Source organism: Octodon degus, unplaced genomic scaffold (assembly GCF_000260255.1).
Source record: "Octodon degus isolate 3935 unplaced genomic scaffold, OctDeg1.0 scaffold00112, whole genome shotgun sequence".
NCBI lineage: Eukaryota > Metazoa > Chordata > Mammalia > Rodentia > Octodontidae > Octodon > Octodon degus.
The window spans coordinates 7,492,815-7,508,332 of record NW_004524688.1 but is presented as its reverse complement, the minus strand read 5'-3'; the positions used below and the strand labels follow the sequence as shown (position 1 = coordinate 7,508,332).

Sequence of the window (15,518 nt, the reverse complement as noted above, 5' to 3'; positions counted from 1 at the left end):
TAGGCCCTTGCACGTGCCAAGGAAGCGCTTATTCCACTGAGCCATCTCCCCAGCCCTTATATGTTTTGACTATGTCCTATGTGTTTGACTCCATTAATCTGGCAGATTACATACTTAGGATATCTTGTTAAGACATCCATGTGTTTGTGGGTAAACCCACCCTAGTTAATTTTAACATCATTGGATTTAAATTTGTCTATATTTTATTTAGAGCATGTCCTGTCTGTACCTAGGCACAAATTTGGACTATAATTTTTCTTTATCTACTATCTTGTCTGGTTTAGATATCATGTTCATATAAGTCTTATAAAGGAGTACGAACTCGTTTTCTATTTTCTAGAACAATTTGTACAAGACCAAGATCATTGCTCTTTGGGTATGGGAGTAGAATTTGCCTCTAAAACTGATGAGGCTTTGTGGGATTCTGTGTGTGTTCAGTTTTAATTCCCTCCTTCATTTATTTCTTTAATGATGGGAATGTATGACTTACCTGTCTCTTCCAGGTTAGCGGCAGGAAGCTGTTTCACTGGGTGCTAATCGCTTGTCTCCATGAATTGCCCAGAGTACTCTAACCTTCTCTAGTCTCTTATCTATATTCCTTTTTTACTCCTGTTATTATTTGCTTTTCTCCTTTCTCTTGATTAATCTCCTAAGGTATTTCTTTATTCTTTTTTTTTTTTTAACTCAGCTTTATTTATTACCTCTTAGCAGAATGTGACCTGGGTGCTCACTTCCATTCACAGGCCTTGTTCCAAATGATTTTTGAAAGAGCTCTGCAGTATCCCTAGGAAGTTGTTTCTCCCTTGAAACACTACTTTTCTTTGGAAAACAAGCCCGTGCAGCTCCTGCCATCAAGTTTTCAGTATAATGTACTTCTAGAAGCCTAGGACATGCGGATTTGAAACTACTGGGGAAAGTTTTTTAAAAATCCTATAAGAAAACTCAAGCTATCTGAACAGATATTCCTTTAAACATCAAGGAAATCTCAACACTTCAGAGACACAAAATTTGGTCTACTAAGGAATTTTTTTTTTTTTTTTTTTTTTTTCCTCGAATGCCTTCAGGGCACTTTTGGCCAGCGGGAGAGGTGTGAGGTTCGAACTCCAGCAACCTGAGGCTGACAGCTTTGTGGAAGCAGCCTACTAAGGAATCTGGCTTGGTAACTAAGCACTTCAGACCTCACAAAGTTAACGGTTAAGTTACATCTTACCACAATCGTCTCAACCTGTTAAAATAAACCAAGGTGAAACTAGTGGATCTTCAACTTGTGCTTTGTTGATTTTTTTCATTACCTTATCTTTATTTTATGTTCTATATGTGTTTATATTTATTTCTTTTTGTTGTCTTAGGTATACTCCCCTGCTCTTTTTCAGCTTTAAAGGTGAAAATACAAACAACTGTTTCTTTGCTTCCCAATGCATGTGTGGTCTGTGACTCCCCTCGGGACCACTTGTCCACATCCCTCACACCTTGATAGACACAACTATCACTCTAGGTTATTTTCCTGTTTCTATTTTAGTGTCTGTGCCTTAGAGTTTAAGCTCCCCCTTGCATCACAAATTAGCATAAAGCCTTTCTTTCTTTTTCCTTTTTTTTTTTTTTTTTTTTGCGGAACCGGAGATTGAACTCAGACTCTTGCGCTTGCCAGGGAAGCACTTATTCTACTGAGCCATCTCCCCGGCCCCCATAAAGTCTTTCTGACACATTGGTGGCATGAGCTGGAGGAGAAGGAGCCCCAGTGCTCACCTGCGTGACAGCCCTAAAAGAGGGAAATTGGAGTATCCAGTAAGTGTGTCTGGTTGTCCTGCAGGGCTCTGGTTTGCTCCTTCCCCAAGGGCCATCCGATGGATTCTAGAGCTGCCAGCACACCCTCTCTGACAGGTGCTTTGCTCACCACAGACACCTACACATATAACCATTCAGCATAGAAACACCAGCATGGGGTTCATGTTGCATTCTTGTCCCTATAGGTCTTTTGGATATGATGTGGAAGTTCTCACTGGTGCTGGTGGGGACTGCAGAAAACTGAAGCCCTGGTGTTCCCAAGTGGTTTCACCTGGAGAGACCATGTGAGATGTGTCCAGCACACACCAAGGCCCTGGGTGCTTCCGAGGCCTGAGAGCCAAAGGCAGGCTCTTAACAAACAAGAAGGCCCACTCCAACTCCTGATTCCTACCAGGAACTTAGCTATTACTATGATGAATAAAGATGGTGTCTGTCCTCCATCATGGCCTTGGTAGTATAATGGTTAAGGAAGCCTGTTTCTGCTGAGGACCATAGCATAGGGCTATAGCAGGTGCTGTTTTTGAGTTTCCCCCCTCCACCTGTCTTCCTGTCTGTCTTTCTCTGGGAGGCCAAGTATACATCACTAAAACCCCTCTTCTTGCACAATTCAATTCTGGAACTTTTGTTTTTGTCAGGAAAATTCAGTTATATCTGTGTATCCTCAAATCTTAGAAAAATTCAGGTAGAAAGTTTCAGAATGAGTAGTGCTGAGGAAGGAAGGTAAGACTCCTCAAAGTCAGTCTCATTCTTACTCAGTGAGGCAATGCACACATCCCTTGGAGTCTAGAGCACTTACCTCGTTGTTTCAAATTCATAACTTACAGAATCACATTACTGGCAGCACTTGCCTATTTAAAGCCAATTTCTTCTTTCATTTCACCCAAAGAATAGCAGTCTTTTCAGCCCCTGTCCCTGAATACTATACAAAGGAGGTTTTCAAAACCATGGCAACCTCTGACATCGACATATTTATACCCATTCTCATAAAACCATCTTCCTTGTAAAAGCCAACCCCAAGATCCCTCTGCAGCTCTGCTTTCCCTGCTGACCTGACCCACTGACAGTATCCAGTCATCTGCATGCAGCAGAGCCTGGCCCATACTGGGATGTCGTATCTGAGCTGGAGCCTACATCCCATACCACCTCACATCCTGGGATCTTCTTTGATCTCTCCACTCTTCTTGTCTCTTAGTCATGGCCTGACAACCATGTGGATCCCCTAATCAATCCTTCTTGCTCCCAGGCCATTCTCCATTCCACAGCCTTGCTCTCTACAGCCCACATGCCTGTCTGCAGACCATAGGCAAGTATTCCATACCAACCCTTCTCTTGCCTCCCCAGTTGAAGCTGTTTGCCTTGGCAGCCCTGGTCCTTAGCATGAAAGCTCCACAGCAACCCAAGGCTGGCCATCAGTACCTGCTATGCCTGGACACCATCTCTACTGTGTCCCCAGCCCTGTATCTGGCTCTGCTCAGCTTAGAGCAAGTGGTTTTTCAGGCAGTGCTCAAGGCCCAACAGGTATCTCATGTCCCACTTGACACAGTGACACCCTTGCCATTTTTATTGCCAAGCTCTTGTAAGGACATTTCTTGCGGACACATATAGCAAGTATCTATGCCTTTCCATCCCTCAAGCTTGTCCCATCCCTTGTTCCTGATCCCTACTATGTCAGTAGAGAAGCTTGGGATGGACAGAGGCTGATCTATAGCCTGTGTTCAGACATCTGGGACCCAACTGTGCTGCCTTCTCCTGACCCTGAGGCCTGATAATTCCTTTGCATAGTCCCTGTATCCTTCTCTGTAAGAGCCCTGTTCCTAGTCAGAATGTCAGACTCATGGGGGTTGTGTCATCATGTGCTATTGTCTTTCCACATGTCACTCTATATCTCAACTGGAGTCTAGACACCCCAGATTGAAAATATGAGATGGAGCTGAGTTTCTGTATGAGGACCTGAAGTGAAACAGTATGGCAGCCTGTGAATATACTATGTAGTTGCAGGAATCTCATCCCAGAGCCAGCCCTGACTGGTTGGGGTATAGCTCAAAGGCCATGACCAGGGGTTTCACAACCCTGTAAAGCAGTGGCATTTTATACCATGTTAAAAACGTGTCACCATAGCAATAAATGATGCTGGCAGAAGGAATAGCAGTAGCCAGGTCTAGCTTCATCCTCTCACTTTGGGCCCTAGCCCCCAAGACACAGCCATCACCGCTACTTGCCAAGGGGAAGAGCTTCTGGGAGTCATACTTTTCTTCACCACACTCTCACTGCTTAAGCCTGGGAACTGAGATGAGCACCATGCTTAAATCTAAGCCTTCACCTTTACTCAGAATCTACCAGACAGAGCAACTCCTGGGAAAAAAGAGCTCAGAGCCCCTAGTCTGAGGCCTGCAGGGCAGACTGCCCCCACCCCAATGGCTCCCAGGCCTCTGTGATTACCTTAGCAAGACAGCCCTCCAGCTATCTCCTCCCTCCCTCTTGTTGCCAGTGTGTCAGGAAGCTATAGAAGAGAGACCTCCAGTCCTTCACACAGGCCCATGGCCCACAGCAGTGTGCCTGGCGAGACCTCTATCTGCGTCTCAGTGTAGAGGGGATCAGTTTCTGCCTTTGCTCATAGAAATCCCAATGGTTGGTCAATAAGAAGAAAGCTAAGCAGGTTGGTGGCCAAGGAGCCACACACATTCTGATCAGAGGTCCCATAGGTTTGTTTCTTCTTGCTTGAACAGGTAGTAAGAGCTGGATGTGGTGGCACATACCTGTAATTCCAGCACTTCAGTAGGCTGAGGCAGGAGGATTGTTATACATTCAAGCCAGCCTGAACTACATGATAAGACCCTGTCTCAAAAAAAAAGTAACAAGAAAGTGAATGGCATTGTCTCCAATGCCATGACAGTAACTGTTTTTAAAACCAAAGTCCCCAATTAAAGACCGTTACTGAATGTTTCATTTAGGGAAACTGAGGAATACCACTTTGTTCAGATGCACTAGCTGCCTACACCAGGACATGCCCTATCCCTCCTGGGAACAAATGAGATCACTGTTCCAGCCTGCATAGGAAGAAGGGATCGTGGAGAAGTGGGCCAGCATGATCATCTAAACTGTGCTAAGTCCTAATCAATTTTGAAACTGTCTCATTGCTCTTTGTTAAATAAATAAATAAATAAATAAATAAATAAATAAATAAGGGCCTGGCCCTAGCTCAGTTCTTTAAGTGGCTGCTTCAGCAAAGCTTTCAGCCTCAGGTTGCTGTAGTTCGATCCCCACAACACTCCAGCCAGCCAAACCACCCCTGAGGGCATTCGGAGCAAAAAATAAAATAAAGTAAAGTAAAATAAAATAAAAAAATAACTGTGCTGAGATGTGTGTATCGCCTGTGGCCACCCAGGAGTCAGTGGAGCACCAGAGACAGGAAGGTGTCACAGGAAGGAACAATTGCAGAACCCCAGAAACTGTCTTCTGAAGAAGACAGAAGGCTGTCAGCCATGCACATCCCCAGAGGATGGAGCCTGCAGCCCCGCCCACCAGCCAGGCTTCCTCTCCACAGCTGCTCTGCCAGCAAGGATCCATAGTTTGGGCCTGTGCACAGATCTTGAGAAATGTCCTGCAGCTTTTGCTTCTCAGAAAGTTATGGCCTTTGCTCTGAAAATAAGTTCTAGACCCATTCATCTTGGTCTTTTATTACTTCTAGTCTAGACATGATACAGACTTGGCACTTAGCCCAACCCTGCTCCTACCTCCCGAGGGGGGCAGGACTCAAGTGTCTCTGCCTCCATCCCAGTGGACTCTCATCTGTGTGTGGAGATGGCTGCATTCTGACTTGAAAACAGCAGACTCATAAGCAGAACAGTCCATAAAGTGGCATCCTGAGAAAATCACTGTTGCAATCAAACTGAGGGAAGAAGGTAGCAATTCTTTATCATTTTGTTGTTTTGTTTTTTATCTTTTGTTTTTTTGTTACTAGGGATTGAACTCAGGACCTTGCACTTGCCAGGCAGGCACTGTGCCACTAAACTATATCTCTGGTCTTCTTTATTGTAGTTTCATGCTTTTTACTGGTAATTGTACTATCCATTAAAGTCAAAGAGACTGCCAAAAATTAGATTTTTTAAATTCCCTACAGAATCACAATGTTACATCAAAGTCATGATGTGCAAGAAAGTCGATACAGTAGTAAAAACAAAAATTTAAAAACTAAACCATAATGGCCAGTATGCATACCACTTCCTCTGTGCCCTACACAGGGCCAGCCCTTCTTCCAGAGCACTTCCCATGAAGATGTGTACCTGTCACCCCTACCTGAAGCCTGGTGCCTTGGTTCACATGGCTCCCAAGGGGGGAGGCATCTGCCTGCCCTGCATTTGTGCCTGAGGCTCTTATCTCATTCAGGAGCTCCTTTGTGTGTAGGGTTATTAGATAGATAGGGGCCCTGATGAGAAGAGTCCTCCAGGACTTGACCCTGTACCACTCCCCTCCCACCTCATTTCCTCCTCCCCTGTGATGAGGGCCCAGCATCTGAGTCAAACTGAGACTTACTACCTCATAGTCCTCTCACGCTCAGTGTCACACCACAACTGAGCTTCTGGGGAAGCTGCTTCCGATGAGTCACCAAGCCAGATTCACCTGTAAGCCCAAAAATAATGAGGGGAAAGGATGTTCGCTGAATAGGGATGGTGATGAGCTAGGGCATCTGAGACCTTCCTGTTGTGTGGTGGTGAGGGAGCCCCAGCTCCACTGAGTGGCTGGTTCTCCCTTTCTTGATGAGTGAGGCTACTTACGGAAACACAGGACACCTTTTCCTTCTTGTTGTTTGTGAATCAGGAGCCTGTCTCGAGTGTATTCAAAGCAGCTTCCTTCTGCCTGCTGGTCCCCATAACATCGAGCACAGTTCCTATGAACAGGCGTCTGCTAGGGCAGGAAATAAATTAGATCTGAGGACATTTTTCCACAGAGATTCTGCTCTGATTTTACCGGATAATTTACTTAGACTTTGGTTGAAAATGTAGACAGCTATTTAGAGGTATGGAATTTGAGTTGAGGGGTTTCTGTTGTGTTTTAGAGTTACAGCCATACAGAGAGCAGCAGGTGAATGGCTGCAGTTTCCACCAACATTGTCACACTGCTGCAGGGCCTCCTCCATGTTGGCAAGGGACTTTGTACCATTCATCCCACCCAAGTTCAGTGGGAGAGTGGGTTTATGTGAGTCTTTGACACACAGAAAGGCTTTGACACTGCTGAGCATGCTTACAAGTGAACACATGTTGCCCACTTGCAAAATCCTCAGTGTAGCCATGAGCTGCCACCCCAGGGAAACACCCCTCTTAGGTCTTATGCTGTGGGTAATCCACAGTGCGCAGGCAGCCATGTCTCAAGAGAGGCCAAGGGGATGAGCTTCTCAGAGGACAGCATGTGTTGATTCCCACTCAGCAGAATAGTGAAGCAGTAAGAGGGCTTGTGTAAACGCACATCAGAATGTATCTTCTTCCTGCTTACTTTATGGGGAGGCTATGTGCTGGGAGACAGGGGAGCAGCCCTCTTGATGCTGCACTCATATCTGCCAGTGAAAAGGCAAGTAACAGGTGAAGATACGCATCCGCATAAAGCTCATGCACCTCATTGACCTTGTCTTCCTCCAATTTGTTTGTGGACCTACCTGTGTCACCTTAAACTTGTTCTTCTAATACTGTACTTATCCAGAGGCACTGTGTCCTCTGGCAGCATTGCCAGTAGTCAGACTCTGTCTTAAGTGGGTAAGGAAGTGGCACAAGTTTGAAGTTTATTTGAAGTACCCTTTTAGTCTCTGTGTTGAATAAGCAAAGGCTTTTCAGTACATTGTCCATTTTTCCTCCAAAATAAAAAGGATGGAGCTCTGTGTAGCTATCTCTACCTGACTCCAAGCAGGCTGTCTCTTCCTCCCCTCATGAAGTGTCCAGCGGGCTACACCTTGAGCAAGAACTGCTGGTGCCTTTTCTGCTTTTCTACATCCAGCTCCCCTCATTTTCTGAGCAACCTTTGCTCAAACCACATCCTCTTCTAGAGTCATTTAATCACCTTCTTTGCCTCCTATCCAGTGTGGTTTAGCCCCTTTAGCTCTGTAGCCCCTGCTGTTTCCAATCTCCTTCCTAGCTTCAGCCAATCTGACACATGTCTGAGATCCCTCAGACCTGTAGCCAGATCCCTCTTTTGAGTTTCTGAGTGTGCTACCCTCACACTTTTTGATTGGCTCGTGAGCTTCAGCCATGGTTCTCCAGAGGCTCCAAGTGTCTCTATCCCCTCCAGGTTTCAGATCTTGCTTGTGTTGCCACCGTTCTTCCTTCCACCCCTCCTTCTCTAGGAGAACAATCCTTAATCCTCTTCAAAGCCCAACCCCTAGACCAGGGATATAACTCAGTTGCATAGTGCCTACCTGGCAAGTACAAGGTCCTGAATTTGATTCCAAGTACAGAGAAAGATTGAGACAGAGACAGAGAGACAGAGAGGCAGAGAGAGAGGCAGAGAGAGAGAGAGAGAGAGAGAGAGAGAGAGAGAGAGAGAGAGAGATTCTAAAGTCTATTTCATTAAGCCTCTTCCTAGCCCTGTTCCTGGTGGAATGAATCTCTTGTCCATGTCAGCATCTCCCTAGGGCAGTACCACATCCTGGAAATGTCTGGCTTGCTTGAAAATCTAAGACGGACAAGTTCCTATCCTTCACTTTAGACCTCAGCAGAAATGCTCACTGGACCTTACCTCTTCCTTTCATGCCAGAGCATTTCCTGCCTTCAGGATTACTTCAGAATTAAAAAGGACTGAACAGTTTTCCCTAGGCCCATGGAAAGTGTCTCTTTTCTTTCCTCATATCTGTAGTAAGATATGCTGATATGTGTGAGCCCCTCATGCCTCTTGTGTTACCTGCCTCTGCTTCTGGACATGCAGCATACATAAGATCTGTGTCAAGTACATCCGAGGGGCTGGGGAGATGGCTCAGTGGAATAAGCGCTTCCCTGGCAAGCGCAAGGGACTGAGTTCAATCCCCGGTTCCGCAAAAAAAAAAAAAAAAAAAAAAAAACAAGTACACCCTTAGTCATGCTTGGGATGAAGTGGGAGATCATGTTGCATACACCTTCTGATTTCCTGGGACTCCAGAACAGTGCCAGCATGTGAGAGGGGCAAAAGGATCCCAGCAAGTCACAGCACACAGGGCATGCACTGACTGTCAAGTAGGCTGCAAAAACAATTGCATCTGAGAATCTAGACCATAAAATCAAATGCTACTTGGTAACTGTAGTGCTCTTCAGTCAACTAGAACATCCCAAATGCAAATTCTATTCTTTCCTATCCCAGTTTTCCTTTTTAGAAAGACCTCAGAAGATGAGACCAGTGTGATCAAGCCTGAGATACTGCTAGGATTCCTGAATCTGTATACCAGATCATTAACTCCAGATGTTTGAAGCTCCCCTTCCTGCTACCATGATAAGGTTTTGAGGAACTCAAGCTACACCAATATATGCAGCAGCAACTATTTGCTACTGAAACATCTCCCATTTCTTTTTTCTAGGAGTTTCTTTTAATAGTGTTTATACCCAAATTTGGAGAGTTTTATTGCATCTGGCTGCTGACCCGTATCCAGATGTTTCTGATTTGGCCATGAAAGTACTCAACAGCATTGCCTACAAGGTAGGTGTGATGGGATGTTTTGTTGAAGCTCTCAAGTTTCTGATTTTCAGTCATGAATATTCAAGCAAAAATCTCTAGGTCTGTAGCATGGTTTTTAAAAATACATAAATAAGTTGATCTTTCATAAACATCTTAAATCTAGGTATTAGTAATATACCTTGAAATGTGTTTATATGTAGCTGTAGTTGTCAGCTTTGTTATATTTCCTGATCATCTTCATGTCTGTGTGATCTGTAGTGATACCCCTGCCTCCTTGTCTGATATTGATGTTGACATCTTTTCCCATCCTTGAACCTTCTGGCCTAATAGAGACTTCAGAGAATCAGCTTTTGGTTTCATTAGACTTTTCTCTATTGTTTTTAAATTTTTCATTTTATTGACAGCTGCTTTTACTTTTTTTATTTCGTCCTCCTGATGCTTACTTTGGATTTCATTTGTCTTCTTATCCTAATTTCTAAACACAAGTGTAAGACTTTTCTTTGGGGACTATAAGATCTTCCCAGTCCTTTCTGTGAACTCTGAGAATTTGGCCCAACACCCTTTAGATCTTTCTCCAATCTTCCCTCACCTATGAGCAGAAAGTAATCAGTCGGAGACACATGGGACATCCCTTGAAGACTTTGGAGCTTTTCCTCCCCTCAGCTCCACCCTGCAGTTCCCATCTCCCTTGGTCTCCCTGGAGCTGGCCCTGTCTTCTCTGCATGAAAGTGCCAGCTTTATCTGGGTTCTGCTTCTCTCAGCTGCAGACTATAAGCTCAGTCAGTTGTTTATTTCTGTCTCTTAGGTATCCCAATCCTGAGTACTCAACATCCACTGTCTGAAAATATTTGCTTCATATGTTTTTTCTGGTTTTCTACTTGTTTATCAAAGGCACAATTTGCCTTTATAGTCAGCTTTTACTGATGGAACTAGAAGTAATTTACATAACATTTTTAATTTTTTTCTAAGTTAATAAAGTTTCCAGCTTGCAGGAAGGTTGTGAGAAGATATTACCATATCTTATATCTGCTTGGTGAAGAAGTATTTTTTACCTTCCTCTGACTCCATTGCACTGAAGAGCTGTCTGTGGCTGAAGGACCCTGGAGCTATAGTTTTCAGTCCTGGTCCTTTGCACCCTACCCTGGTACTGTCATTGGTTGGTTCTGGCCTCCCATTGAGCCCGAAGTCCTTGCAACAGTCTCCCTCTGGTGACATCCTGTTTGCATAGTGTTAGTCCCTTCACTGGAATTATTTAGTGTTAGTCTGATTATGCCTTTTCCCTGACTGATTAAAATCACCACATTGACTGTAAATGTTATTTCTTCGGCTCCTGGTAGTATCATAAGTTATAGTGACAGAGGGTTTTTATTCCCCTAGTTTTTAAGTGCAGTAGTAATCAGGCGCATCTTTCTCTTTAAAGCAGCAAAAGAATAACACAGGAATAAGTACTGAGTTTTAAACTCAAGAGGTGTTACATGTATGCTACACTGTCTTACAAGCATAGACTTGTTGGTCCAGAGATATTTCCCTGCCCTCTGTGTCCAATAGAACATCCAGCTTAACAGTAAAATGTTGGGCTTACTGTTGACAATTTGGACCAGTCTGGGTGGCTCAGTCCTGCCCTGATTTGCCCTCAGTGGAGTGCTCAGCTGCCCATTTGTACTGCATGGGCACCACATGATCTACTTTCATGTGTCTCCAGCCTGTGCATACAGCCAGTCAGTTTAATGTTCTATAAACTTGTGGGTTTGATCCCTAGCACTGCCCAAAAAAAAAAAAAAAAAAAAAAAAAAAACACCATAAATGATCCAGTACTGCTTCATGCCATTTACCAATACTCTTTCAGGCTGTAAGTAGTCTCTCCCATATTGGGTACAAAATTTTAGGGTTGGATTTTTTGTTTTGTTTTGTTTTGTTTTTGTTTTTGTTTTGTACCAGGAATTGAACTCAGGACCTTGCACTTGCCAGGCAGGTGCTGTGTCACCAAGCTGTATCCTTGGCTCAGGGTTGAATTTTAAAGAATCATTTGCATTTCAGTCATTTTCACAGCTTTATGTGGACATTGATGAATGGCTTAAATTTTTAGAATTTATTTTGAAAGAAAGCAGAAACTGGCCAGTTTACATCCCTTGTCACAGGTCTTTGGTGTGCAGAGGTGTCTGATGGCCTCTTCTTTGCTCTTAAAGGTACAAGACAGCCTCTCGCCCTCACCTGCAGCTGGAGGCCCACAGTTAATTTAGCTTCCTGAATAGTTCAGTCATGGAGAATCAGATTTCTGCTATTTGAGCTTATTTTTCAGTGGCTTTTATATATGTACCTTTACTGAACTCCACTTGAATTATTTAACACTAGAGTCCTAGTGCCTAACATTAATTTTATAGCTATAAATTTATTGCCATAGATCAACCCATAGGGTGTTAAATAGTTCCTCTTAGGAATCTTTCTATTCTGTGACAGACAAAAACCATTTCTCCCTGCTCTATAATAGAGATGCCAGCCACAGCCCCCACAACCCTGTATCCTTCTGGACCGTTCATTAAGTTTATAGCTGTGAGCCAGCAAAACCCATGGCCACCCCCACTTTAAGAAACTAAGACCCTTGTGTAGCACCTGCCATGTTAGTAAGTTACACCCTTCAAGCGGGTGGCTTCACCCATTCTGAATGAGCCCCAGAATCCTCAGCAGAGGGGTATCTGTGACATACACCTTAGTGTGTGCACAGCCATCAGCCTGGAGACACACCACAGCCAGAGTGACAGAGACCAGGTTGAACCTTCTGCGGAGACCTAGAATTGGGATGGCATGGCATGTGTGCATGCGTGTGTGTGTGTGTGTGTCTGTGTGTGTGCCTGTGTGTGCTTGTGCATGCCTGCACACACATGGGTGCACACATGCATGTTTAACATTAAACACTGTTCATAAAAGATTTGGAAGCATAAACATTAAGGAAATCCTTTTTTGTCCCCATTTTAATTTCAAGAAATGCCTTACTTTGTACTCTAGGAATTAAGGAGATCATATTTCATTTTATGGAGAAATTAGCCTACTTTAGGTTAACTGTGGAGCCAGATTTGTTCAGCAGAGTTAAAAACAGCCTTATGGGCCAGCTAGATAGCTCAGCAAGTTAAAGCACCTGCTTAGGCAGATGCAGGGACCGGGGTTCGATCCCTGGTGTGCCATGCCAGCCCCAGCCCTGCCCCCGGGGTGCACTGAGACTAGGCATGGTAGCGCATGCCTGTAATCATACCTGGGGAGGCTGAAAACAGGAGGATCACTATGAGTCCAGTCTGTGTAGTGAGTCCCTGTAGACCCTGTACTAAATACGTTTTTTTTTAAAAGCATTATTATAGAATACTTCTTAGAATTCTCCATTCAAATACTATATAGGAGTTGCTACCAGCTATGTAAGAGAGAACCCTTACAGCCCAACAGCTACAGCCTAATTTCATGTTTGTTTGCATTGTGCTGTTACTTTTCCTTATGGGTAATCTCAAGCTATACAGAAGTAAGGTAGGAAGAGAATGATGACCTGAAGAATTACTTGTGGCCTCAGCAAGTTTCACCTCATGCTCCTATTGCTGCTAAGGTTTTAAGAGAACAAGGAAGGGACTGAGTCTCGAAGCCACAGCTGTTCAGATGTCAGAGTTCACAGTCACTTTCTGTGTTAGTAAATATGAGAAAATCTAAATGCACAAATGTGTAAACTCACCTCTGGATCCCTGTAGGAGCCACATCTACAATGGGACTTATGCAGACCAGGCATGTTGGAAACTAGACACTACTGTTTTTTGTTTTGTTTTTGCTTTTTAAGACAGTGTCTTGCTACATAGTACAATGTAGCGCAGGCTAGCCTCAAACTCACAGGGATCCTCCTGCCTCAGCCTCCCAAGTGTCAGGGTCATAGGCTACCACACCCAGAGACACCACTGTTGTTTTTTTTATGTATTTACTACAAGATCTATAGGGTCTCACTACACAGATCGGACTCATAGTGATTCTCCTGTTTTCAGCCTCCCAAATGCTGAGATTACAGGCTCATGCCACCAAGCCCGGTCTCAGTTGCTGTCTCAGCACGCCCTGGGGGCGGAGCCCGCATGGCACACCAGGGATTGAACCCTGGTCCCTGCATCTGCCTAAGCACGTGCTTTAGTCTGCTGAGCTATCTGGCCAGCACCACACTACTGTTTTTAAACAATGGTGAAATGTTCATTTGGAGACCAAAAGCCTGAGTGAACAATGAAATGAAGATTAAAATACTCAGGACAGCATGGTCAGGATTTCCATGTAACCAGTTATTAACACCCAGCTTCCCACCATCCTAGTACAAGTTGCTTACAGATATGTTTTTGTTTTTGTTTTTATATCATGTCGAGTGAAATTTCCATGCAGAACTCTCTGCTGGAGAGACCATCCAGACTGAGATGCCTAGGCTGCCCTTGGAGATCTGCTCTGTGGCTCTGGAGTGGCAGCCAGGAAGCTGTTCCCTCCAGGACTCTGCAGTGCTTTTGATTCCCTGACAGATAAATAACTCAAACATTTGTTTTGTAAACATAAGTTCTAGGTATTTGTCGTCTCTTCTCATTGATCACATGACATTGGGTTTCTCAGTAATCAGGTGATAATACCATTACCCACAAGTAGGTCCAGAGCCCTGATTCAAAACTAACCGGCATGTTTCTGAAATGCTCCCAGACATGTAGCCAGTGGCCTACAAGGAAGACTCGCCCTAGGGTTACTTCCTGGAGTTCTTTGCAGTCGGTGGAACTCTAGGTCCTATGAAGGTCTTCTGGATAGCCATGAGCTGTGCGCACAGCACAGCCAAAGGCCCTGGAGATGCCCAAGTGTGGGTGAAAGGTCAGTGCTGTGTGTGCCTTCCTGTTTCCTTTATCTTCCCAGAGTTTTATGTTCACACTGAGCTAAGTATCTGGCCAGAAATTCTACTTCAGCAAAATCATGCTTACCACCATGACGAGCTGAACTTAGGTCATGTCCTCACCCTTCTGCTGCCTTTGCTCTTGATAGCTTAAACCCCAGGGAGAGCATATCCCTCAGACTGTCCTGGAGGGATTTGTAGCTATGAGCAGTCTGTGTGTCCAGTGATTCTGTGCATGTTTTTAAACTTGCCCAGCAAGTACTTGCTACATGACAGGGACCACGCACGAAGACCTATCTTTGGGCCTACTCCAGTTCCCTGCCCAGTGTCCCCCATCCTCATAGTGACACTAGGTCTTCATGATCCTCTCCCTGAGTGACACTGTGTCAGGCTCACCATGAGCCCTTGCCTTACTGCCACCACTGGGGAGCTGTCAACAGACTGGAATGGCTCCTCTCAAGGAGCTGCATCCACATTGTGAGAGTCTCCCTACCCGGGCAGGTCCAGCCCTGTTGGGATTTCTGAAAGTAAATAAAATGACTCTTATGATAGCAGCCACGGGTGTAAACTGCATCTCAGTATTAGGCAGGATGTGTGCAGTGGTGAGTTAAGAGCCAGGGCTCTGCTCATTTTCCCCAAGGAACATCTGTGAATCATGGAGGTGGGCAGTGACTGCAGCAGCAGCAGGCAGAGGCACGCCTGAGGCTGCAGATGCTGGCTCCTGAGTCATGGCCGCAGTGCCTATGCCCTGAGCGTGAGAAGGAGCGGTGTGTTTTGTGGAAGTCTGCGTTTCAACCCCTAAAGCTTTCTGATGACCTACTCTCAGCTCCCACTGTTTCTCCAGAAGTTTTGAAAAGGCATTAAACTTAAAATTTAAGTTTATTTTCCCTTTTAGACCTAAAGAATCCTGTCTTTCGTTTTGTGGGAGGTTTGTGCTTGTAGAATTGTCTGAATAATTTAAATACCAAAGCAAAAACAAATTCTCCAAGAACATGTATTTCCCTTGTAATTAAAAAATAAGAGGGCACTTCTTGCCCTTCCCTACTTGAAGCCAAGGGGTTTCATGGGAAACACTGATGCTGTATATGTAAGTAAAGACTTTCGGGGCTGGAGAGATGGCTCAGTGGTCTAAAGCACCTACTTGAAACAAGCTTGGCAAAGCACAGGGACCGCGGTTCGATCCCCAGCACCACATGCCAGCCAGCCCCGCCCTCTGGTGGGCTGAGCTGGC

General features: G+C 44.7%; 1 protein-coding gene across 2 annotated transcripts in view; it reads left to right on the top strand.

The window, feature by feature from the left end:
* The window catches only part of Rptor (regulatory associated protein of MTOR complex 1), a 427,093-nt gene that overhangs the window by 371,898 nt on the left and 39,677 nt on the right, over nucleotides 1-15,518 (top strand). For both annotated transcript variants that reach the window (XM_023699242.1, XM_004639505.2), the window contains exon 21: nucleotides 9,317-9,435. In XM_023699242.1, coding sequence (XP_023555010.1) covers nucleotides 9,317-9,435 — 119 coding nt within the window. The remainder of the gene's footprint in view (nucleotides 1-9,316; nucleotides 9,436-15,518) is intronic.